The sequence below is a fragment of the Canis aureus genome, chromosome 1, assembly GCF_053574225.1.
Source record: "Canis aureus isolate CA01 chromosome 1, VMU_Caureus_v.1.0, whole genome shotgun sequence".
Classification (NCBI taxonomy): Eukaryota; Metazoa; Chordata; class Mammalia; order Carnivora; family Canidae; genus Canis; species Canis aureus.
The window spans coordinates 1,138,863-1,164,723 of NC_135611.1; the positions used below are offsets into that span (position 1 = coordinate 1,138,863).

Below are 25,861 nucleotides of genomic sequence, written 5' to 3' on the forward strand. Positions count from 1 at the left end.
GAGGACTCTGGTGGTCGTGGAGCTGTCCACTGTCTGCATTCTGGCTCCTCTGCCCTTCCTGGGCCCAAGTGGCATGAGCCCGAACCTCTGTGACCTCCGGCCTGTTCTGTCTTTTGCTCAGGGGATGTGCACCAGGCACTCACCTGTGGGACCAGTGCAGAATGCTCGTACCGGCTCAGGTGTCTTGGCCCGTCACTCCCCACGGAAATGCTGGCTTTTCCTGGTTGCCTGACCTCCCCGGAGGTCCTTACTGGGGGGTGGCTCCCCTCCAGGTGGCACCTTCTCACTGCTGGGCCAGCTTGCCCCAGGTGGGGTGCATCCTGTCAGGCGTGCAGGGCCCTGAGAGGCCCTCAGGTGGGTTAAACTCCTGCAGCAAAGTGCGTTCACAAACTTGGGCTTGAAGAAGCTGCTCGAGGCACCAGGGCACACACGAGGGTCAGTTCTTCTACGTTAAGGAACATTGTTTTTTCCTTACCGTGTAAGTAGATCTTCTTACTGTGTAGACAAACTTTTGCAAGACGTGCTCTTGGGCCGAAGGAGCTGCCGTGTCAAACCTCATCCCACAGAAGCCTGGCCTGGTCCTGTCGTGATTGCTCACTGCTTCAGTGTAATTCTTGTGGCTGCTGGCCGGCAGGTGGTGTCTTTGGGAGCACCTGTGCCCAGGCCCAGGCCCAGGCCCGCGGGGACCTCTTCCCCACTCTGTGCTGTGGGTACGCTCCTCCTGAGCCTTGGCAGTCAGCTCCTGGTAGCCATCTCTCTGTGGGGGGAGCAGGGTGTAGACTCGGGCCAGAGTGAGGGACAGGAGGTGGGACTGAGGGTGTTTCTTTGCATCTTTTGCTTTTCAGCAGCAGCTGGGAGAGTGGACTGCATGCAGGGCCTCCTGGCTTCGGTGTGTTGACCACCGGCTCGAGTTTCAGGGATGTCCCTTCAGGCAACGTTGTAGCCAGACCTGGTGGGTTTCCTGCCCCAGAATATTCAGGCTAGAACTGGGGTTGGGGCCTCAAAGGATGTCAGGTCAATCCAAGCCTAGCCCTGGAGAGGGGCCTGGGTCAACGTGTCATGGCGCCAGTGGTTCTGGTGGCCATAGCGGAGACCCAGCTGGTGTGTGGAGGGCAGTGCTATTCTCAGCCTCCGGGGCTTGGGGTCTGCTGATGAGTCAGCTTGTGCTGGTCACTAGGCTGTGGTTCTCACCGTCAGGAGCTTGAGTGGACAACACACTTCACCACTAGAAAAGCATCAACAGGAAGGCATGAGAGCTGGGCAGGAGGCCTGGGCAGGAGGTGGACAGTGGGTAGGAGGCCTGGGCGGGGGCAGGAGGTGGACAGTGGGCAGGAGGCCTGGACAGGATGTCAGGGCCTCAGGGGGAGAGGGAGGCTGTGCCCTCAGCTGCTTTCTCCTCTGGTTGGGGATGCCCTGGGTCCCCAAAGTCTGCTCATACCATGGGCTGCTCTGGTCTCTGACCCTGCTGCCCCTGCTCATCTCAGGAGGAGGCAGGCTTCCTGTTGCCCCTGGACTCTCCCAGGGAATCCGGTGGTCTTGGAGCCATGAGCTTCCCAGTGGGGGCTAGGGTCTCTGTGGTGGGCACCTGGCTGTGTGGCGAGAGAGCTCGGAGGCCCACTCACACCATCCTCTGTGGCTCCCGGGGGTGGGGGGGGGTGTGGCTCTCGAGAGGTGTCCATGCAGAGGGCTGTCATGGAGTTTGGCCCGACTGTCCAGGAGTGCTCACACCCCGCCTGCCCCGCCGTCTTCTGTGGAGTGTGGAGGGCTCGGCACTCAGGGCTGCTGGCTGTGACAGATGTGCTGGGGGCCGCTCAGGAGGTGGCCGTGGGGCCTGGGTTGGGACCTGGGCAGGGAAGGGCCATGAGCCCCAGGTGTCCAAGGGCCCTCCTGACACCATGGTCTCTTTACCTCCCCAGGTTTGGAAGGCATTTTGAGTCGCCGCTCCTCTGGCAGAGCATAGTCATGATCTTGACCATGTTACTGATGTTGAAGCTGTGCACTGAAGTCCGCGTGACAAATGAGCTGAACGTAAAACGCCGTTTCTTTGCAGGTTGGTGATGTGCAACTTTGGGAATAAAGCACTAAGTCCACAGGCCACGCTTGCCCCGGGTGTGGGGTTGGCTGCTACCCCAGCGGCTCTGGCTGCCGCAGACGGATGTTTGTGATTTCCTTGTGCTCCGTGTTTATTTAAAATGTTACCACTGCTTCCCTGGAATTTGGGCAAATTATTAACAGTCTCTGTTCCTGTACCCGTGATGGTCACGTGGGGCTGCTGAATTGGGGTTGGGTGCTGGTGTCTCCTTGGCCCGACCAGGTCAGAGGACATTACCCAAGAGGACGATTTTCTCTCCGTGTGTGGCTTTGCCTCGCGGGTACTGGGGGCCTGTGGCCGAGGGAACTGGGCTCTCTCCCGTCCCCTGTTACATGTTCACCCACAGTCGTGCTCGTGGTCTGGCGGGGTCGTGGCCTGATTGGGCCCTTGGGGGGCGATCCAGCCGGATGAGGACATGCTGCTCCGTGACCCTGAGCCTTGGGGAATACAGTGTCCTCCCTGCTTTTGCCTTTTCCTTTAAAGAAGCTCCTGCTGGGCTGCTGTGTGTCTGAGGGTGGAGGGCGGAGGCCTTCCTCCAGTTCTCCAGCAGGAGGGGGAACACAGCCCTTGCTTTGATCCATGTGTGTTTACTGTCCACGCTTCCTCCCACGACCGTTCCCACCGGTTTGTTGGGCGTGAGGCTCCTGGGGATGTGAGCTCCTGCGTTTCTATCCCTGAGCCTCTGTTCTTGCTGTGCAAGCGGATCCTTTCGTCTGTGTGGCTTCTGTTTTTAGAGTGAGGTAAAGGGAGGCTGATGTCAGTTTTCATAGAAAATAGGTCAGCCTGTGGCTCTGACGGGCAACCCTGGCCCAGGAGCATCCCTGCACCACGGAGACCACCTGTCTGCTCTGTGACCGTCTCCTCTTCGGGTCTGATCTCATTTCCCTGCTGTGAGGGGATGCAGGGCTGAGAGCAGGGCTGACCCCAGCCTTGGGGCAGGTGGCATTACCTTCTCTGCCCCCATCCCCCGTGACCCAAGGGCCCTCCCTCACTGCAGTGCCAAGGTGCTGTGGGCTCGGTCGTTCTGCTCACCCACGGATGAGGGATGGGCAGAGGAGGATGCATGCTGTCCCCTGTGCCTCAGGCTCTGAAACGTGAGGCTGGGCGTCTGATCCTGTTGGAAATTGCGCGAAGGCTCTGGTGAGTGGGTGTCACATACGGTGGCTGCGTGTGTCCAGGCCATGGCGTGGGGTCTGGGTCCAACATCTTGGTGACCTCGTTGAAATGCAGGTCTTCCGGTGAGGGTGAGCAGGGCGCTGGGTTCTCGCTCCGTCTTACTGTCTTCTGTTGTGTATAAATCCCTCCAGGAGGAGTATTTTTGATTAACTAGAATGGATTCAGTTAAAATAGCAAATCCCAGGTTTTAGGGACAGGGCTGCCACCTGCATCATAACAAATGACTCTCTGTGATGAGCAGGTGCATGGAGCCCAGGTCCGTTCATGGCCGGGAGCCAGGGCTGCAGAGATGATGAGGCAAGGCTGCTGGGGGGGTGGTTGTCCTGGACTGTCTGGGGGCCCCGTGTCAGTGCAGGCCTCAGAAGGGAAGGGGATACAGGAGGTGGTCAGGGATGGACCTGCGGCGCACGGGGCAGGGGCGGGGGCCCAGTGTACAGCAGGCTTGAGGGGCTGGAATGGTCCTCATCCCCCCCGGAGCCCTCATCTCCCTGTCTAGCCGGTGAGGATGAGGGGCCCTGAGCTTCAGCAGCTGATTCTGCCGACAGGTCAAGAGAGCAGGATGCGGGCTCTTGCCTGGACCCTCGGAAGGACCGCGCCCTGGTTTTGGCCTGGTGAGGCCATGGGGCCCCTCGTTCCCAGGTGCTGAGGTGATGAGTCTGTCCTAGGCCGTCAGGTTCATGTTGACTCATGGCGGTGGTGATGCACCCCTGTGCGGGGTCCGTGAGGAGACGCTGACATGAGGCTAGAGTTTTGTGGACAGACACGCAGGCAGGGTTGTGGTGGGCTCGGCCTTGCCCCTCGGCACAGCAGCCCCCGGGACGGCGGGCCTGCCCCTGCCTGGCTGGATGCCTCTCTACGGACTGTGTCTCATGACCCCTGGGCCCCAAAACCTTGGGTGGAAGACCCACCCCTAAACCCCACATGCTGGGACTCGGCCAGATATGTGAGAATTCCTGAGACTCACCTTTAGTTCTCGAATTTAGTTTGATTTACATACTTTTGTGTGAGATACACAGCATGTCTCTAAGGGAAGCTTTTCAGTGAAATATGGTTTCCTTTCCTTTCCTCAGCCAGAAGTGGGAGGGTGGGTTGTGTGGGTTGTAGAGACCCTGACTGCTTCAGGCTGGAAGCTGCGGGGTCATGGGACTCAGTGCTGGGCCTCCCTGGGGAAGGTCGTGGCCCCCACTGCCCAGCGCTTTCTGAGGGGCGTTGGAGAGGTTGCCCTGTCAAGTACTCGATGCGGGGATACTGGAGTAGCCGTGTGCCAGTGTTCTCATGGAGTAGGCGGGCAGCCTGAAACAGTAATGGAAGCTTCAATGTTTTATGAGCGTCTTTTATAGAGGTTTTTAATTTTGAAGGTCAGCAGTTTAGCTTGGAAGTTGAGATTAAAGAAATAAATGGAATCAAAGGAAAGCTCTTTTACTATACCCGCCAACATGGGCTGCGTGTGCACCAAAACTGTGAAGAAGACGGCCTGAGTCATCATCAAGAAGTACTACACACACCTGGGCAGTGACTTCTACACCAATAAGCAAGTGTGTGAGGAGATGGCCATCATCCCCAGCGAGAAGCTCCGCAACAAGATCGCAGGCTATGTCACATAGCTGATGAAGCAGATTCAGCGGGGCCTGGTGAGAGGCATCTCCATCAAGTTGCAGGAGGAGGAGAGAGAAAGGAGGGATAATTATGTGCCTGAGGTTACAGCCCTGGACCAGGAGATCATCGAGGTAGATCCTGACACTAAGGAGATATTGAAACTCTCTTGGACTTTGGAAGGTCACTCAGCCTACAGTTGGGATGAATTTCAAAATACCACGGGGATGGTGCAGCCCGGGTGGCTCAGCGGTTTAAAATAAAATCTTTAAAAAAACAAAAAACCCACCACAGGGTGTTGTTTGAATCTTTCTGCTATGCTATAATATCTTCAATAAACCTTGGACAACAAAACAACAAAAAAAGGACTCAGAGGAGAAAAAGCAGGGTGTTTATTTATTTATTTAAAAGATTTTATAAACTCTTGTGTGTTTGCATCGGTGAAAAAAAAAAAAAGATTTTATGTCTTTATCCATGATGGACACACAGAGAGAGGCAGAAACACAGGCAGGGGGAGAAGCAGGCTCCCTGCGGGGAGCCCGACCTGGGCCTCAATCCCGGGTCTGCAGGATCAAACCCCAGGCTGAAGGAGACACTCACCAGCTGAGCCACCTAGGTGCCCAAAAAAAGGTTATTTAAAAAAATAGATATATGAATTCTTATCTGATTATAAAGAGCAGTACATGCTTGTTGACATTTTGGGGAAGAGAGAGGAACGTAAGGTAAAAGCAGATAGTATCTGTGCAGGCGTCCAAAGTTGATAACTGGGAATGCAGGGACATGGTCGCAGACTATCTCCACCCACAAAGTTGGGATCTTTCCAAACTGAGGGTCAAATTCTTTTTTTTTTTTTTTTTAAGATTCCATCTATTTATTCATGAGAGACACACACACACACACAGAGAGGCAGAGACACAGGCTGAGAGAGAAGCAGGCTCCATGCAGGGAGCCCGATGTGGGACTCGATCCTGGGTCACCCAGACCATGCCATGGGCCAAAGGCAGATGATAAACCGCTGAGCCACCCGGGCTGCCCCACGGGTCAAATTCTTAAACCTGCCTCAGTCCCCTGGGGGTTCTTTCTGGGCCCTTGATCATCCACCTTGGGCTCCCAGCCATGCCTGCGCCTCTGAGGATGGCCGGGCTCCCATGTTTTAGGAAGAAATGTCCTGGAGGAGCTGCCATGCAGGCACCCGTAGCTGGAGTGAGGTCTGGTGTGACCTCCGTGGGCTCATCTCTCACGTTTCCTTGTGGAGAACCTGAGACGTGCCAAGCCTCGGTGCGCCCCCTGTGTTGTCACGTCCCTGCAGCCACGCCCAGGCCCTGCTCACATTGTCCACCTGCAGGTTTTGGAGCAACTTCCAGAACCGCTGTGTCTGCGGGTGGTTCGTGCTGCATCTCTGCAAGACGAGGACTTTGGAAAGTGCCGTAACACCACCATCAGCTGTGGAAAGTGGATTTGATCATGATCCAAGGTGTGGTGTAGACATCCATGTCCAGTGGTAGCCTCCTTCCTGCTTGCCAGCGGCTCTGTGCTTGGGTCAGGTGGCAGGCAGGACATGGCACCAGCTCTCTCTCATCCACAGCCCCCCCCCCTACATCCCTTGGTTCCCTGGAGCTGCTCTGCTGTCACACGGGGCCTTGACTCTGTGGGGGAGGGCTGACCATGTGCCCCCGGGGGCTTGTGGGGAGCACAGGGAGGCCGAGCCCCCTCTGCACGTGGGCCGTGTCCTGCGTCTGCAAGCGATGCTCCAGAGGCCCTGCACGGAGGGGCCCGCTTGGCTTCTGCTGGCTGCTCAGGCATCACGGCTTCCCATCCCCAGTATGCCGCCTGAAGGAACATGTACAACAGACACAAAGCCAGGTCCCGGGGTTGGGTCATGTCTGGGTTTGGCTCATGTGTTCTGCCCGGGGTGGTGTCCTCTCTCAGATGTGTAGTCAGCTGGGATGCTGTGGTGATGGGCACCCAGCACGTAGACCCATCTGTCGTGAGCCCGCAGGTGCACCCGCTGGCTGGAGGGCTCCTCTGAGCACACGCATCCCCTTGGACGTGCTATTCGCTTATCCAATGGTGATCTCTGTTGATGAAAGGGAAGTAATCGCTTCCTTCTCTTTATTTGCAAGTTCTCAAAATCGTTTCCTTAGCATCTTGTGACAGTGATCACATTGTTTTCCTGTCCCGAGCATCCAGATGTAAGATCCCATATTGGATGGTGAGGCCTCATTTACGCCTGTGTGCCTCCAGGACCCTCTTCAAGTCGGCTCCTGACCTCTGGCCCAGACGAGTGGTCCCTTGGACCCCTGACCTCAGGGCGACGTGGAGCTCTGGGTGCACCCAGACTAGGCCTCGGCCATTTCCCCAAGGAGCCCTGGAGGCCATGCTCTGGTCACGGGGACACAGCTATGAGGGTGTCCTTGGCTATCTCAGAGGTGGGAGACGCCATGCGGACCTTGGTTATCTCAGAGGTTGGGCACGCTGACCCCTCTTGCTGAGTCTACACCCTCATTGCGTGGCTGATTTCCATGTGCTCCCCCAAGGCCCCAAGGGTGGGGAGTGGCAGGACTCAATTCCCCGTCTCCTCACCGGGGTCTTGGTCAGGGGGCTCCAGGAGCATCGTCTTACCGGGGGTCCCAGGACGACGCCCTCACCATTGGATTGCCTTGCATGTGGTCGCAGGGATTGGCACCTCCGTATGGGCGTGCCACCATCAAGCTGGGCTGGTTCTGGTTTGTTCCATCTGCAGCTCAGTCAGGTGGTCACTAGGGAACGGAAGTGTCTGGGGAGGTGGGTGAGGGTGGAGGATGGAGGTGAGGAGCGTGCTGACCGCAGTCGAGGTGGCGCAGTTCTGAACACCCTGAAAACCACTGCCCTTTATGCTTTAAACGGATATGTTTTTATTGTATGTAGTTATGTCTGGAGAAAACTGTAAGAAACACGGGGGCGGGGGGGGTCCACATCCCATTCTGAGGATGGACACCGAGGACCCCCCCCGCCCCAGAAGGTGTTCATCTGTGAGCCATTCTGCATTTTAAGGGTTGGTTGGTGTCCCGGAACGCCAGGCCCCACATCCCGTGGGTCTTGCCTGGACCTCCTCCTGGGGCCCTGGTCTCCGAGTCATCCTGTGGCCACCGCCCCCCTGCAGCCCCCCTCCGGGGGGTCCCTCCGTGCAGTGGATCCCGGGAAGCCCCTGGATGCAGCTCACAGCTCTCCGGCCTGCCCTCTACTGTCCTAAGCCGTGCTTGGCCCCCGGGCGGTGGCCCTCCCAACAGAACTCATGCCAGGACTTCTCTCTGGTCGTGTTCTGTCCCGGTTTTCGTGGCTGCTGGACGAGTAGCCCAGCATGGGGTGACTTGGGAAGATGGCGAGATGCTCACGCATTGCTGTCAGCAGGGACCACCCTGCAGCCATCTGCCAGGTCCCTTTACTCTGTCCCTCCCTCCGTCCCTTCTCTCCCCACTCGTGTGTGGGATGACCTTAAGTGGCCTCAGCTTTGTACCATGTGGTGGCCCAGCTCTGCGCGCACAACTGCGACCTGGGTGGGCGCTCTGTCTTTAATGATGTCATGGCAGTCATGCAGCATCGCACCTGTGGCCTGGGCCTATCCCCCTGGAACCAGCAGGCAGGGACGGGGATGCCTTGGGCAGCGGGCAGTGACCAGGCTCCGACATTTGTTTTTTTTGTTTTTTTTTTATTTATTTATTTTCCGACATTTGTTTTGGATCCTCAGTGCCTGGTCTGCAGGACACGTTCAGCGCTGAAGATGGTGGTTGTAGATGGTGCCCCTGTGGCTCTCCACCCATTCGCCCTGCCCAGTCCTGGGCCTCTGCCACACCCGGCCGTTCTGGCAGGTTCCCAGGCTCTGCCCGTGTTTGGGCATGGTGAGGCCCGAGGAGGGGACAGGGTGTGGGTGCCGTCCAGGCCTGCATCCCCTGCGTCCCCTCCCCCTTTCTCTGTGGAGGAAGTGTCTGCAGAGGTGAAGTTGGTCTCAAGCAAGAAATAGAAGGAAGGGCTGTGTCAGGCCAGGCCTGGGTGTTCAGAGCCCAGCACTTCCAGGCTGTGGTGCCGGGGGCACGGGAGTGTGGGCGGCGGGGACAGCAGGGTGCTGTCCAAGGAGCCCTCGTGGGCCGGGCAGCCAGTTCCCTTGGGCAGGGCTGGGGCACCTGCTGGCCCCAAGCCGTGGAGCCAATCCAGTGTTCCGCTGCTGACATGCACACTGTCCTTTTAGAGGTGGAGCCTCGCCACCTGGCAGATAAACCCGTGCCCCGAGTGTAGGGCACCTCCCATCATCTTCCAGACAGCGTCCCGGCTGCAGCCTGGAGGCTTGGAGTCTGGGCGGCCTCCTGGGCAGCACGGCACAGGGGTGTAGGGTCTGCGGTGTAGCCGGGCCACGGGGGAGCGGGGTCCCCCAGGATGGGGTCCTCTGGGGCTTGCTGGTGCCGTTCTGGCACCGTGGACTGCGGCCTTATGTGTGAGCTACGTGCCTTTCGGGTCCCAGGCTGAGCTGGCTCCCCTTCCACATGGGTGTTTCTGTGCGTCCCCAAGGACGCTTGCTGGAGCAGCCCCCAGAGAGCCACCTGGGGCGCTGCGTACTCCCGTCTTGGGGTGAGTAGAGGTGGCCTGGGCTGCCTGTCAGCGCAGCTGGACTCCATGGGCCCTGACCTCAGAGGAGGGGAAAACAAGGTAACCTTTCATGTTCGCCTAGATCTCCTCCTCCTTCTCCAGGCACTTCTGTTGGAAGGAGGCTAGGTTTGGAGAAAAAATTGTGTAAAAAGTGAATTTCCTAATAACCGGGAAACCAAGACCTTGCCCTTCTGTTGCAATGTTTTTAGTTTTTTTGTTCTTTAAAAAAGAAACGCAAAGAGGGCGGGAGCCACAGCAGCTAATGAGTGTTAAAACTAGTCTGTTTCTGTCTCTTCCTTCTTTCTGTTTCTTTAAATGTAGCTGCAGATAATAAGGACGAAGAAGTCAAGGTGCCCCCCAGGCGGTTGTATCTGGGTACGTACTACCGCGCGGGGCTGCCCCAGGACCCCTCACCTCCCCAGCCTGCTCAGCCCTTACCAGCATGCTCCCGGCCTGTGACTCGGTTTACTAAGTGTGGCCATGTCTCCAGCAAGCTAACCGACCCAGAGCCTGCTGTTCTGAAGCATGAGCTAGTTCCTAGAGCCCACCCAGCGTGCGCGCGAGAGAGAGAAAGAGAGAGAGAGAGAGAAACCGGGGATGGGGAAGTGAAACAGGTGAGGGTACAAGTTTGTATTAGATTCATCCCCAAATGTTCTACTCCTTTTGATGCTATGGAAAATGGAACTGTGTTTGTGGCTTCGTGTCAGGTGGTTTAGTGAAATCTTGTAGAAATAAAGTTGATTTTCACATATGGATCTTGTGTTCTGCAGCTTTGCTGGCCTCATTCATTAGTTCAAATAGCTTTTTGGTGTGTCCCTTGGGATTTCTCTGTGTACAATCATATCCTTGGGATGCCTGGGGGAATCAGCAGTTGGCTGCCTGCCTTCGGCTCAGGTCATGATCCCGGGGTTCTGGGATCAAGTCTCACGTCAGGTTCTGTGCATGGAGCCTGCTTCTCCCTCTGCCTGTACCTCTGCCTCTCTCTGTGTCTCTCATGAATAAATAAATCTTTTTTTTTTTTTTTGAAAAAAGATCACATCCTCTGTGCAGAGAGGTAGTGTTGCTTTCTCCTCTGCAATCTGGATGCTTCTTCTAATTCTTGCCTTGTCCCCCTGGAGTCAGAGTTGGCTGCACAGTGAGCCTGGACCTGCTTGTCATGCTCCCGGGCTTCACAGGAAGGTGTCTGTCACCACCAGGCACAGTGTTGGCACGGATCCCACGTAGCTGCCTTCTGTTACATGATGCAGGAACCTTCCTACTTTGAGTTTGTGTTTTATTTATCATGAAATGGTGTTGAAGGTTTTTTTTTTTTTTAAGATTTTATTCATTTATACATGACAGACACACACACACACACAGAGAGAGAGAGAGAGAGAGAGAGAGAAAGGCAGAGGCAGAGGGAGAAGCAGGCTCCATGCAAGGAGCCCGACGTGGGACTTGATCCAGGAACCTCAGGGTCATGTCCTGGGCTGAAGGCAGGCACCAAACCGCTGAGTCACCAAGGGATCCCTGGTGTTGAAGTTTGATGCTTCCCTATGTGTGTTGAGATGATCATGTAGTTTTGTCTTTCATTCTGCATTGATTGACGTTGTATGTTGGACCAACATGGCATTCTTGGGATCAACCCCATCTCGCCGTGAGCTAAGATCCTTTTTATAAGTTGCTGGATTCCACTGCTAGGACTATGTCAAGGATTTTTGTGTCCAGATTCATAAGGGATATTGGTCTGCCTTTTTTTTTTTTTTTTTTTTTTAATTCTCGTGAGGACTTTGGTTTCAGTATCAGGATAGTACTGGTCTGGGAAGACGGGTTGGGAATGGAAATGTTCCCTCCTCTTCTATTTTAAGTTTGTAAAGGATTGCTATCAATTCTTTATTAAGACATGTTTTTGAATTGAGGACACTTGGGGAGCTCAGTGGTTGAGCACCTGCCTTTGGCTCGGGGGTGACCTGGATCCTAGGATCGAGTCCCACATTGGGCTCCCCAGAGGGAGCCTGCTTCTCTCTCTGCCTCTCTCTGTGTGTCTCTCATGAATAAATAAATAATATCTTAAACAATTTTTTAAATTGAGATATAACTAACATATAACATTAGCTTCAAGTATATAGTAAGTTTAGTATCAGTCATCAAAAAAATTTTGTTTATGATGACTTTTAAGATCTCTCGCTGACCTGCTTTCAAATACACGGCATAGTATCTTGGCACAGTATTGTCAGCCACAGTCAGCGAGCTGTGCCTTCCATCCCCGTGACCTGTTTATTCTGTAACTAAACCTCGTACCTTGTGACCCCTCACCCGTTCTGCGTAGCCAGAATCCCCCACCGGTCTGTCCTCTGTATCTGTGGGCTGTCTCACTTCTTTAGATTCCACTTATAAATGCAGCCATCTGGAGTTTGTTCTCCTGACTGACCTGGCTCCCTTAGAGTGAGACAGGGTCCCTCCCTCTGTCCCCAGATAGCAGGACATCTTCCTTTCTGATGCTGAGTACGATCCTGTTGTTCATACACACCACGTGTTCTTGGGGTGCTTTCCAATCTTGGCTGCTGCAGATGTAGGGGTGCGTGTGTCTGTTTGAATCTATGTTTTTGTTTGCTTCGGATAAACCCCTCCTCGTGGAATTGCTGTTGTAGGGTATTTCTATTTTTAGTTTCTTGCAGAACGGTGTCGGTGCTGTGTCTTGTGGACACAGCAGCTTGCACTCCCAGCAGCAGCACACAGGGCTCCCTTTCTACCACATCCTCGCCAGCACCTGCGGTTTCTTGTGTTTTTGAGAAGAGTCCCTCTGGCAGGTGGAGGTGGTGTTTCCTTATGTGCTTTGATAGTTTTCTCTGTTGTGTGGCAGCTTTCAGTTTGATGCAATCCCAGTTCTTTACTTTTGCTTTTGTTTCCTTTGCTTTTGGCGTTAGATCCAAACACTCAACATGAGACCAATGTCAAGGAGCTTATTGCTCCCTACATTTCCTTCTAGGAGGGTTTGTTTTTTAATTGAAATATATTTGGTATATAACATTGTGGAAATTTAAGGTGTATAGCATGCCAATACGTTCATATATTGTAATATCACTATTGTAGTGATGATTGGCACGTCTGTCTTACCATGTAGTTATAATTTCCTCATAGCGGTTGGAATAATGACGTTCTAGTCTCTGCGAGCATGGTGGTCGCTGTACCGTGTTTTCCCTATTCACTGACTGTGGCTGGATCTCGAGGGCCTGTGTACGTCTCATTGCATGTTTATTGATTCTTTGTTTGGTAGAATGAGCCAGTGAAGCTCTCTGGGCCTGGACTTTCCTTTGTGGAAAGTATTAAAATTTCCAGGTTAGTCTCTTATAAGTCTATCCAGATTTTCTATTTCTTCCTGAGTTATTCTTCACAGTTTCTTGGAATTTGTCCACTTACCCTCATTTGCTGATGAATACTTTTCATCTTATTTTTGTTTCCTGTGCAGTGGTTCCTTGTTCATCCCTGACTGGAGTAGCGTCGGTCTTTTCCTCTTTCTTTTTTCTCCTGGTTGTTCTAGCTAAAGGTTTGTCGATTTTATTGGTTTTCTTTCCCCCAAAAGAACCAATTTTTGGTTTTGTTGATTTTCTTTGTTGTTTTTCTATTCTCTACTGTGTTTATTTTAATTCTAGTATTTATTTCTTTCCTTCTGCTTACTTTGGATTTAGTTTGCTTTTCCTACTTTCCTAAGGGAAGAAGGTTAGACTATTGGTTTGAAATGTTTTTTCTTGGGACGCCTGAGTGGCTTAGCGCTTGGGTGTCTGCCTTCAGCCCAGGGCGTGAACCTGGAGACCCAGGATTGAGTCCCGCATTGGGCTCCCTGCATGGAGCCTGCTCCTCCCTCTGCCTCTGCCTGTGTCTCTGCCTCTCTCATGAATAAATAAATAAAATCTTTTTTAAAAATTAAATGTTTTTTCTTTTTATTTATTTTTTTAAAGATTTTATTTATTCAAGAGAGACACACACACACACAGAGGCAGAGACAGGGGCAGAGGGAGAGGCAGGCTCCAAGCAGGGAGCCTGATGTGGGACTCGATCCCGGGTCTCCAGGATCACACCCTGTGCTGAAGGTGGCGCTAAACTGCTGAGCCACCCAGGGAACCCCCTTTTCTTTTTAAATGTGGCATTTTTAGCCATAAAGTTCTAACAAATGCTTCCAGTGCATCTACAAGTTTTGGTATATTGTGCTTTCATTTTAATTGGTATTAAATATTTTCTAATTTCCTTGAGAATACTTCTTTGACCCACTTTTTATTTTTGTATGTTGTTTAATTTGCACATATTTGTGAAATCCCCAGATTTCCATCTGTTACTGATTTCTAATTTAGTCCATTGTAATTGGAGAATATTCTTTGTATTATTCCAGTCATTTTATTTTGGGGCTTGTGTCATGGCCTTGGAGAAGGTCTGTCCTGGGGATGCCTGTAAGCCTGACATGCACTATGAGTCCATTAGCTTCACGGAGTTCAGATCTTTCCTTTGTCCCTGTCTGGTCGTCATACCCATTACTAAGACCATATGTGGAAATCTCCCACTATTTTTGAATTATTCAGTTTTCTTTTCACTTCTGTCAGGTTTTGCCCTCTGTGTTTTGGGGGACAGTTGTTAGGTGCATCTGTGTTTATGTTTATAGTTTTATCTAACTGATGGATTGGCCTTTTATTGTTATAAACTGTTCCTTTATTTCCAATAATTTTGTTTTGTTTTAAAGTCTGTTTCTTTCTGATCTTACTATAGCTATTCCTGATCTATGGTTGCTGTTGTGTGGTGTTTTTTCCCATTCTTTTACTTTAAAAAATTTTTTAAAAAGATTTTATTTATTTATTCATAAGAGACACACACACAGAGAGAGAGAGAGATTGGCAGAGACACAGGCCGAGGGAGAAAGCAGGCTTCATGCAGGGAGCCTGATATGGGACTTGATCCTGGGTCTCCAGGATCACACCCTATGCTGAAGGTGACACTAAACCACTGAGCCACCCAGGCTGCCCTCTTTTACTTTTTTTTAAAAAAAGATTTTATTTATTCATTTGAGAGAGGGAGCGCAAGCAGGCAGAACCACAGGTAAAGGGAGAAGCAGACTCCCCATTGAGCAGGGAACCTGACCAGAACTCGATCCCAGGAGCTGGAGGTTACAATCTGAGCTGAAGGTGGCAGCCCGCCAGGCACCCCATCTTAGTGATCTTTTAAACCATACATATTCTATTTCCTTGGTGGTTGCTTTAAGGGTTAAATATGTTTCTTAGCAGTATCTATTTGTACTAACTTAACTTATACTAATTTTTTAATCAGTTAAGAGAGGAAAGAAAAAATACCCACTTACTCTATCTTTTATAATTATGTACATAATTGCCCTTACTCACCCTCTTTGTTTTTTCATGTACATCAGCATTATTGTCTGATGTCACTTGCTTTCAGCATGAAGAATTTATTTTTAGTATTTCCTGAAGTTGGGTCTGCTAACAACAAATTCTCTAAGTTCTTATTTGAGAATGTCTTTTTTTTTTTTTTTTTGCTTTTGTTTTGAGAAAAAAGTTTCCTGAATGTAAGAATCTCAGTTGACAGTTTCAGTGTTTCAAATATAGTAGTCATTTTTTTTCTTTTTGATTTCAACATTTTTAAAAATTTTTATTTATTTATTTATTTTTAAAAATTTATTTATTATAGTCACAGAGAGAGAGAGAGAGAGAGAGAGGCAGAGACATAGGCAGAGGGAGAAGCAGGCTCCATGCACCGGGAGCCCGACGTGGGATTCGATCCCAGGTCTCCAGGATCGCACCCTGGGCCAAAGGCAGGCGCTAAACCGCTGCGCCACCCAGGAATCCCAGATTTTTTTTTTTTTTTCTTTTCAACTTGTAGACTGTGTGTGAGGGTGTGGACATCTTTGTATTTATTCTGCTTGTTGTTGGTTGAGCTTTGTGGGAGTGTAGATTAATATTTTCATAAAATTTGGGAAGTTTTCAGTAATTGCTTCTTTGAATATTTTTCTTCTCTCTCTACCCTCAGTGCACCCATTTTGCATATATTGATATGTTTAATTTTGTTTCACATTTCTCTGTGGGGTCTGTTCATTTTTCTCAATTCTATTTTCTCATTGGTTGTCAGATTGCATCATCTCTGTTGACCTGTCGTCAAGTTCACTGACCCCTCTGCCAACTCAAATCTCATGTGGAGCTTCTGTTGTGAGATTTATATTTCAGCTATTTTACTTTTCCATTTCTGAATTTTCATTTGGTACCTTCTCTTTCTATTGATTTTCTATCTGATGAGACATTGTCGTTATGTCCTCCTTTATGATTTCCTTTAGTTCTTTGAACATGTTTATAACTGTTGCAGTCATTTCTGCTAAGTCCAGTGTCTGTGTCCCTTCAAAAGTCATTTTGTTTCCTTTTATTTTCCTTCTGTGTATGGGCTACTTTCCCATTTCTTTGCAATTCTCAAATATTTTGTTGAAACTGTGTGTTGTAAAATATTGTAGGAACTCTGGATCCTGGGCCCCCACCCCTTTGTGGAGGGAAGCTTGCTTATTGTTTAGTGAGTTGCCTAGACCTGTGCCAACTCCAAACCTCTCCTCTCTCAGCCCGGCCGTGGTGCCAGCTAAGTCTTTGACTCTCCTGGGTCCCATCAGGCTCCTGGGTGGCCTCCTTCCGTTGGAATCACTGACCTGTTAGCCTCCACAAAGGGCTGGTAGTTTGCTCCATTGGTTTTGGTGACGCCCTGTGGTGTGCACTTTCAGGTCTGATCAGTTGAAGCCAGGCAAGGGGATCTTGAGGATGGTCTTTGACGACTGCTGTGTCCCCAGGAGGCGCCTCCTTGGTTGCTTTCACCTGATAAACAGCAGGTGTGCTGTCTCACTAGCTCTCACGGAGCCACTGGCTTCCTCTTACCTGCTTCACTACCGAGTCCCCCACTGTTCTTGTTGGTGCCTTAAGCTTGAACTTGCTTGTGCTCTGTTCTAACCAAAGTTAGTCCCTGTCGGGAGAGCTAGTTCTATGTGCCCCACTCCTGAGGCAGAGCCTCTGAGCTCCTCCTCGGAATGCATGCACTGAGGGGATTGTAACCCTAGGTCTCCTTGGTTTGCTCTTCCCAGTGTGGACAAACTAGGGTAGGACAGTATTCTCTGCTCGCTGCAGGAGTTGAGCCTGTGTCCTATGAATGGGGCTGGGAGGGGCCGGGGAGCCCTGACTTCTGTGCCCTTCTTGCCTGGAATAGACTAGGAGCTGAGCTGAGGGATGAGAAGTGCTGGGCACCTGCTGCTCCTGGGGAGAGACCACAGCCCTACCAGGCCACAGCTCAGTCTTTTCTAGAGTAGAGTTTCTTCATTGCTGTGTGGCCTGAGGACACTTTACAGTGATTTTACATGGTTGATTTTTTTTTTTTTAAGATTTTATTTGGGTAGGAAATATCAGAAAGGGAGACAGAACATAAAGACTCCTAATTCTGGGAAATGAACTAGGGGTGGTGGAAGGGGAGGAGGGCGGGAGATGGGGGTGAATGGTGATGGGTACTGAGGGGGGCACTTGACGGGATGAGCACTGGGAGTTATTCTGTATGTTGGCAAATTGAACACCAATAAAAAATAAATTTATTATTAAAAAATAAAAAATAAAATAAAACAAAGTAAATACAGAAAAAAAAGATTTTATTTATTTATTCATGAGAGACATACAGAGAGAGAGGCAGAGACACAGGCAGAGAGAGAAGCAGGCTCCATGCAGGGAGCCTGATGTGGGACTCCATCCAGGGTCTCCAGGATCATGCTCTGAGCTAAAGGCGGCACTAAACTCCTGAGCCACCAGGGCTGCCCTACATGGTTGATTTTTAGAAGACACAGCAGTTAATGTTTTGCTGGGAGACATCACCCCGGGATTGCTGTCCACTCCTGCTTGCAGTTTCACTGACAGGATCCCTGGTGGCCAGAGTAGCAGGAAGTTCCAGGCTGGGAGGGCAAGTAGCATTTGTCTTTATTTATAGCTGCACGGAAGGATGGACTTGGGGCCTTGCCTGTCTGTCCTCAGTTGGTTTTGTGTTCAGGGGCTGATATGGTGCTGTGTTTGCCTCAGTGAAGGTCACGTTCTCCACTAAGTGTTTAGAAGTAGCCGTAAAACTTTAACTGTGAAGTGAAGTTGCTGTTTTGACTTAGGGAAGAGCTGTGTATCCCAGCCCATCTGGGTCAGGCCCTTCTGGTACTTTCTGCTCAGTGCAGCTGGGGTGCTTGTGTTGTGAGGCAGCTCGGAAGCTGCTCAGGGACTTGGGTGAGGTTTTGTGGGCCAGAGCAAGCAGCCTGTTTGTGTGTCGGTGGCACGGGAACTCGGGGCCTCAACTGGGGACCTCTTGTCCAGTGTCGGGTGGCCCACCCAGAGGAAATTGTTAGTAAAAAACTGCCCAGAAATCCTATAGGATGAAAGGAAAAGGTTCCTGCAGTTTAGGAACGTCACCTCTGCTGGGGGTCGGCCCGGGTCACAGTGGGATCCCTCTAGGGCAGCATTTTTGAACCCGGCCCGGTGTTCCTGCTTGCTGGTTAGCTGTACTCAGTCCCCCGGGTGGAGTGGGGCTTTTGGGTCCCCAGACCTCTCCTTTGCAGCTGCGGCCTGCTGGCAGGGGTGGTGGTGCAGGTGAACACTTGGGCAGGGTGTCAGTCCTAGAGCCAGGTTGCCTTGCTGTCTGCTGACCTGCTGTGTCCCTGTTGGGGGGAGTTCCAGCTGGAGTGGCCGTACCCCACCCCAGAGGGCCAGCTGCTCTGGGCTTTCTCAGGTGGCCCCGAGGCTCCCCGTGCTCACCCTGGGGGCCTGGCTTCCCCCCTTCCATGTTGGGGTGTGCACCCAAGGATGCGGGGTCAGAGATCAGGGCTGTGTCCCCAGACTGCGCCACTTGGAGAGTCACAGACATGAGCAGACATACCTGGGGGGTGGGAGCTGCCAGACAAGCACTGTGATGAGAGCCACAGTTTAGTTTGATCCAGGGTTTTGAAGGAAGGAGTAAGAGTGGTTTTGTTTTCACGGAGAATTGATTTTTAAACACGTAAATATTTTTTGGAAGACTGCAAGGTTGCGGTGGGAGTGCAGGCGTGTTTTCTTGAGCTGGGAGAATAAGTTGCCGACTTGGTGCTTGGTGACACTCAAGTCTCCGGTGTTGCCTCTGGAAAGCAGGATCTGAGCCTCCATCGCTCGTTGGTGTCCGATCAGAGGCACCTGCCCCCACCTCACCTGTTTGCTCAGCAGCACAGGAAGGGGTCTGTCAGAGGCCCCCCAAGCCATTAGCTGGGAGCCATTCTGGTTCTGTGCTCCCAGGGGTCAGTTCCAGACCTTTGTCCTGGGGCCCCAGGGGCTGGTCTGGGACCCGCAGCTTCTGCGTGACAGAAGCCCCCACTGTGGGCTCCGAGGAGCATGTGGGGCCTTTGAATGGGGCTGGTCACATGCTTTCTCCAGCAGCTCCTGGCTGTCACTGTAGCCACTGGGGAGGGAGCACGGCCCGCCCTCCGTCCCCCACCTCTCAGGGCCTAGGCCTAGACCACCGGGGAGTGGGGCGGGGGGGGGGGCTTTGTGTGACCTGTGGGAGCAGAAACCTGCTGGGGTTGTACTCGGGTTACATGTGTTCCATCTCTAGCGGGGTCTGCAGTGGGGTCTGCAGCAGGGTCTGCAGGGGGCTCTGCAGCGGGGCCTGCAGTGGGGTCTGCAGCGTCGCCCGACAAGGACGAGCCAGTCAGGATATGACCCCCACCCGCTGGGGTGGAACACAGAGCAAGAGGCACGGGGCCTTTTCAGGGGCGACCACCACCTGCCCCTCCAGGGGTCGGGCTGCAGGGCCGGGGTGCTGCCGTCCCCCCACAATGGTGGGGGCTGCACTCGGCCTCACTCCCTGCCCGGCCAGGCCCTCTGTGGCCCCACGAGGCCCGAGGGTATAAGGACAGGTACCCAGGCCCCCTCGTGGACGCTGGGCTTCCCCAGCTCTCCATAAGGGAAGTGAGACCAAGTCAGTAGGACCATGTGATGGTACCCAGGCGTCCAGGTCCACTCTCAATGCCTGGGCTGCGGGGAGGCTGGCAGGGACCCCTGCCCAGGGGTGGGGTGTCCCAGGAGGGTCCTGCAGTCTCCCCCTGCCCAGGGTGGTCCCAGGAGGGTCCTGCATCTCCTCCTGCCCAGACAATCCCCTGGACTGTGGCCAGAGTGCCACCTGCTCACCGAGGGCCTGTCGTCTCCTGAGACAGGTGGTGGGCAGAAAGCCGGAGTTTCAGCGGAGGCTGAGCAGGGGTGGGGTGAGCAAAGCCAAGCCCGTCTCAGGGTCATGCAGCTGGGGTGGTGGTGCCACCTCTTGACCCTGGGCCCCTGGAGGCAGCATCACAAGAGGGTCTGGGCTCGATCCCATGCATCGCCACAGCAGGGGGCTCTGCCTCGGTTTCCCCCAGTATTGGGGTTGGGTGCTGACTGTGGAGAGGGGCCGGGTGTGTGCTCATCTGCTTCCTGGCCCCAGGGGACGTTGGCTCCAGATGCCAAGCCCAGGTCACCAATAGGGCTGAGCCCTTTCGATGGGGCCGTCCTGGGCACCCCGAGGGCATCAGGATGCCCTGCTGTGTGGCCTCTTCATCCTCCAGAATGAAGGCAGTCAGCAGTGATCCCCAGGGACACCTGGTGTGTGCAGGGCCCCCTCTCCCTGGGAGGAGCGGTGACCCCAGTGGATGGGGCGAGGAGGGACGGCTTGGGGGGCCCGGCTGTGTGACCCTGAGACAGCTGGAGAGTGCGCAGGTGGAACAGGGCTGCCCTGTGAGGAAGGCTGAGGAAGGTGGCAGAAAACACCAAGATTTCCCCCAAAACACCAGGAAAACTGGGTGGGTTTGGGGGTCAGTGGGAGGCACAGAGCCTGGGGTTTCCTTCCTCCTCCTGGTTGGCCTGTGGAGGTGTGGCTACCTTCCAGGGCAGGTTCCTGTGGTGACCTCGGGCCAGTGTGGTCACTGTGCTTCCATGTTAGGTGACCTTAGAGCTCGGCAGGGCCCCCAGAAGACAGACATAACAGCTCTCATTCCAGAGTCTTCAGCTGCAAAAAATAGCTTCTGTGCCTTCTCACATCACATTTGATGGATGGTAGTTAGAGTCAGTCCCTGGGGAGCCGTCTCCACCCAACCTCCTGCCTCAGAGAGGGGGGTTGAGGGAGAGACAATGGGGGGCAGATGGGGGAGCTGGGGGAGAGACAGGGGATAGATGGGCTGGGGGAAAGATGGGGGGCAGATGGAGGTGCTGGCAGAGAGATGGAGGGGGGGGCCTGTGGAGAGATGGGGTAGGGCTAGGGGATAGACGAGCTGGGGGAGAGGGGGCAGGCTGAGGGAGAGACGGGGGGGGGGGGCTGGGGGAGAGATGGGGTGCAGATGGAGGGCTGGGGGCAGATGGGGGACAGATGGGGGCTGGGGAGAGGTGGAGGACAGATGGGGGTATGGGGGAGAGACAGGACCGATGGGCTGGGGGAGGGGGGTGGGGCCTGGAGGAAAGATGAGGGGAGGGGGGCAGGGAGGGAGTTGGGGGCAGGGGCGTCTGGAGCACAGAGAGGGCTGGGGCAGGGGGAGTGCAGAGGAGTGGGGACATGTGCTGTAGGGGCTCAGGCCTGAGTGGGCCTGTGGGAGGGGCTCCTGGGTGGGGAGGGGGAGGTGGCCTGTGCTGGAGCACCTATTTGCCCGGTGGGGGCGCGGCTGCACTGCCTACTGGTCTGACACTGGGCATGCAGGTGTGTCTTGTTGGGGGTCTGCGAGGCTCTGGATGTCCATGAAGCCCGAGGGCCCCGCTGCTCCCGGCTCCTGAGGGGGGCCCCTGGGGGTGCACAGGTCGGTGTGATGTCACCCTCACCAGCCTCCTGGAGCCCCTGCGCCCCGTGGCCCCTCCCCACACAGGGACCAGGGAGTGGCCAGGGAGGTAGATCAGTTCTGAGAGGCAGTCACAAGGGGAAGAGCTGATGGTGGCCGAGAGTGACCGGTTGGCCCCCAGTCCTGGGAGCATTGTTCAGGGCTCAATGCCTTATCTCCGGGTCTTGTCTGGACAGCATGTTGTGTCTGGGTTTGGTGTGTGGGTCGTGAAACTGTTGAGGTCATGAAACTGTTGAGCAGTTTGGTCCACATGGTGGGTTACCTGGGGCACCGCCCCTTTCTATCCCAGTCCTGGAGACCCCCTCCTGACACATCACCTGTACCTGCACCTGCTGGGGGCTGCCCTCCCCTGGGCCTCTCCTCTCTTAGCTTCTTTCAAAAATTATTAATGAGACGACCTCTGATGTAGAAACCTCTCAAGTATAGAGGTTTGGTTCTGTGTGAACAGATCAGGAACCTATACTTTTCATTAAGCATCTAAACTCTGCAAATCTCATTTCTGTATTTATCCGGTATTACCCTCGCGGACATTCCGCTTTATAGGAGTCCCGCTTCTCTCTCCCTGCCACTCAAGTGACCGTGATGCATCCCACAAGGTGGTGGTTGGATGCGTTGCTGGGTTTACTTTAAATTGCTCAGGATGCAAATGACAGCACCTCACACTTGAAGTTTAAGAGAAGTATTTTTAACTTCAGGATTGGAAAATGTACTTCCTAGACTGGGTATTTCTCTACGTCTTTACATAACACATCACATACATAGAGACTATTTTACTGTATTATGTATTAAAATTAGCTTTTTGGAAAAAATAAATACATAAAATTAGCTTTTTGGGATGTAATTCACGTACCGTAAAATTTACCCTTGAAAACTTTTTTGAGATAAAATTCGCATCAGATTCACCATTTTAATCACCTTAAAGTATACAATTCAGTGGTTTTAGTACATTCTCAATGCTGTGTGATCATCACCACTAATTATAGAGCGTTTCTTGGGCACCTGGCTGGCTTAGAAGAGCCTGTGACTCTTGGGTTTGTGAGTTCAAGGCCCACATTGAGTGTAGAGGTTATTTATGTCAAAAAAATGTCTACTTAAAGCACATTTCCATCACCCCAAGAGAAACCCTATATAAGCCCCCATGTCTCCCTTACCCCTACCCTGGGAAACCACTTAGGCATTTCTGTGTGATTTGCCTGTTCTGGACGTTTCCTGTATGGGAGGAATCCAGGATGTGGTCTCTGCTCACTGGCTTCTTCCACTAGCAAAATGTTTTCCAGATCAGACCACGCCACCATGGATGCCATCGCTTGATCCTCCCCAAGGCCAGGTGGTATTTCCAGATGTGAATCTACCACATTTTGCTTATCCACTCGTCCATCATGGACATCTGGGTGGTCTCTGCCTTTCTTTCTTTTTTTTTTTTTTAAGATTTTATTTATTTATTCATGAGAGACAGAGAGAGAGACATAGGCAGAGGGAGAAGTAGGTTCCATGCAGGGAGCCCAATGTGGGACTTGAGGTGGGACTCAATCCCAGGACCATGGAATCACACCCTGAGCTGAAGGCAGACGCTCAACCCCTGAGCCACCCAGGCATCCCAGTTTCTACCTTTCTGAGTGAATATTCGTGCATGAGGTTTTACATGACACGTGTTTTCAGTTCTCTGTGCCCGTACACTGGAGCAGGATCGCAGGCCACGGAGCGATCCACGCCCGGTCACCAAGGAACGTCCAGGCTGTTTTCTCTTTTCATTCCTACCAGCTGCACATCAGGTTTCTCCACACACCGCCCCTGAGGCCTCTTACTGTCTTTACTGCTGTCATCACAGCTGTGAAGGCATCTCCATGTGGCTGTGACCTGCATTTCCCCAACGATGGGTGATGGGAGCATTTCTTCGTGTGCTTCTTGGACATCCGAGCATCTTCTCTAGAAAAGTGGCTATTCAGGCCCCTTGCCCGTTTCTTAATTGAGTTGTCCTTTTATTGTGCATCACATACGTGTTCAGGAGGAAAGTGGCTTCTTCAGCTATCCCAGGAATTCTAGATGATGTGTATTCTGTAGATTATTAAAATTTAGTGTCGTTTCAGTTTTTCTTGGCACTAGTGACTTAGGAGGTGGACCTGGAATGTGTGTCTTCCCTGCGTGGAGCAGGGTATGGGGGGCCGTCAGGTGCTGGGGATCCCCCAGGTCCTGGGACTGCTCATGGCTGCTCTCTGCCCCCCCCCCCCCCCCCCCCCCCCCCCCCCCCCCCCGGCGATGGCCATCATCTGGTCACACTAATGAGATGCTGGGGGCATGCCCCAGGGGGGGCTCACTTGACTTCCGGAGGCTGCGGTAGGGGGGTGCCTGGAGGAGGCTCTCTGACCTCAGGTCCCTCCTCCGGGAGCTGGGCCTGATGAGCTACAGAGCCAGGCACGCAGGAGGGGCTGAGACACTGCAGCCTGGCCATTGGGCGGGTGGACGGTTGCAGTGTGACCGAGCAGTCCCTTCGTGGCTGAGCTCCGTGGTGTTGCATTGTGTGTGTCTCCACTGGCCCGCAGGCCTGTGGGTTGTTCCCAGGCTGGGCAGTTACCGCTGACGCTGCTCTGATCCATACGTGACCGTCTGCTTGCTTCTCCGGGTGCACACCCAGGGGTGGGCTGGCTGGACCCATGGTATGTGTGCACAACTCCCCACGGAACCGCCCCCGTCCTGCGCATGTGGGTTCCTGCCGCTTCGCGTCCTCATTCATCCAGTCTGTAAGCCGTTCTTTGTGCTCGCATCTCACCTAGGTTTCTCTCCGCGCCGCTTCCTTGGCTTCCGCTGGGCTTGCACGTCGTCAGGTTCATTCCTAAGTGCTTCCTACCCTTTGATGGGCTGTGAATTTGATGGTTTTAGAATTCAATTTCTGATGGCTTGTTGCTAGCATGTGGAACGCTGTTCTGTGTGTTTCTTGTGCTTGGGATCTGTTGTACTTCTTAGATGTAGGACTTAGAGTTTCCATAACATTTGGGAAGATTTTGGTCCTTTTTCTTTCCACAATTTGTTTGCCCTCCTCTCACCCCAAAACCCAGGGACTTCAGCCCTACACACACATATATGAGGCCCTTTGACTTGCAAATACTTTTTCCCATTCACTTTGTTGATTGTGTCCTTGGAAACACAAAGGTTTTTTTTAAAGATTTCTCAGCTTTATAGAGATATTATTGATGTATAACCTTTTTTTAAATTTATTTTTATTTTTTATTTTTTTTATTTATGATAGTCACAGAGAGAGAGAGGCAGAGACACAGGCAGAGAGAGAAGCAGGCTCCATGCACCGGGAGCCCGATGTGGGATTCGATCCCTGGTCCCCAGGATCGCGCCCTGGGCCAAAGGCAGGTGCCAAACCGCTGCGCCACCCAGGGATCCCCATATAACCTTTTTAAGTTTAAGATGTACAGTGTGATGATTTAATACACTTAAATATTGTGGAATAAGTACCACAGTAAGATCAATGAACAGTTCCACCCCCTCACATAATGACTCTTTTTTGGTGGAGATAACCTTTAAGATCTATCCTCTTAACACCTTTCTTTTTCCTCCCTTTTTAAATTTAAATTTAATTTTTTAAGATTGATTTATTCATGAGAGACACAGAGAGAGAGGGAGAGTCACAAGCAGAGGGAGAAGTAGGCTCCCTGCAGGAAGCCCGATGTGGGACTCGATCCCAGGACACCGGGGATCACGCCCTGGGCCAAAGGCAGATGCTCAACCGCTGAGACACCCAGGCATCCCTTTTCCCCTCTTTTTAAAAGTAAACTGTAGGGCAGCCCCGGTGGCGCAGCGGTTTAGCGCTGCCTGCAGCCCAGGTTATGATCCTGGAGGTCCTGGATCGAGTCCCACATCAGGCTCTTTGTATGATGCCTGCTTCTCCCTCTGCCTGTGTCTCTGCCTCTGTGTGTGTGTGTCTATCATGAATAAATAAATAAAATTAAAAAAAAAAAGTAAACTGTATACCTGATGTGTAGGGCTAGATCAAGAGTCGCAGGCTCCACCAGCTGAGCCAGCCAGGCACCCCAGCCACTTTCCTGTGTACGCTATGACATCATTAACTACGGTCACCATTCTGTGCATTAGATCCCAGAACTTGCCCGTCACAGGCTCGGAATTTGTGCCCTCTGACTGCATCCCCCCTCTTCCCCCCTCCGAATGCTGGCAGTCACCATTCTACTCTCTGTTTCTGTCAGTTTGGCTTTCTGGATTCCACACAACAGTGAGAACATGCAGTGCTTGTCTTTCTCTGACTGGTTTTACTTCGCATAATGTCCTCAAGATCCATCTGTGTTGTCACAAAAGGCAAGATATCCCTTTGCCCCTTTTTCAAATGGCTGAAGGATAATCTGTTGTGTGTGTGTGTGTGTGTGTGTGTGTCTAGCACACTTTCGTATCCGTTTATCTCCTGATGGTTGCTTAGGCTGTTCCCAGGTCTGTTGTGAGTAGTGCTGCAGGGAGTGGGGGGCGCTGGTGGCTCTTCGGAATAATGATCGCATTTCCTTTAGCTGTATTCCAGA

General features: G+C 52.6%; 1 protein-coding gene and 1 pseudogene across 11 annotated transcripts in view; both read left to right on the forward strand.

The window, feature by feature from the left end:
- SLC66A2 (solute carrier family 66 member 2) overlaps nucleotides 1-25,861 on the forward strand; it is a 44,468-nt gene that overhangs the window by 5,018 nt on the left and 13,589 nt on the right. For 7 of the 10 annotated variants that reach the window (XR_013364666.1, XR_013364612.1, XR_013364623.1 and 4 more), the window contains exons 3-5: nucleotides 1,917-2,050; nucleotides 9,803-9,856; nucleotides 12,930-13,007. Coding sequence is in view for 7 of the 10 variants with exons in the window: in XM_077871719.1 (XP_077727845.1) it covers nucleotides 1,917-2,050; nucleotides 9,803-9,856; nucleotides 12,930-13,007 (266 nt within the window). In the remaining 3 variants the exon portion in view is untranslated. The remainder of the gene's footprint in view (nucleotides 1-1,916; nucleotides 2,051-9,802; nucleotides 9,857-12,929; nucleotides 13,008-25,861) is intronic. The other 3 variants (XM_077871964.1, XM_077871851.1, XM_077871794.1) reach the window with 2 other exon arrangements.
- LOC144297870 (small ribosomal subunit protein eS17 pseudogene) lies at nucleotides 1,916-5,145 on the forward strand (annotated as a pseudogene). The gene is made up of 2 exons (XR_013364770.1): nucleotides 1,916-2,050; nucleotides 4,627-5,145. The product of XR_013364770.1 is annotated as a small ribosomal subunit protein eS17 pseudogene (transcript).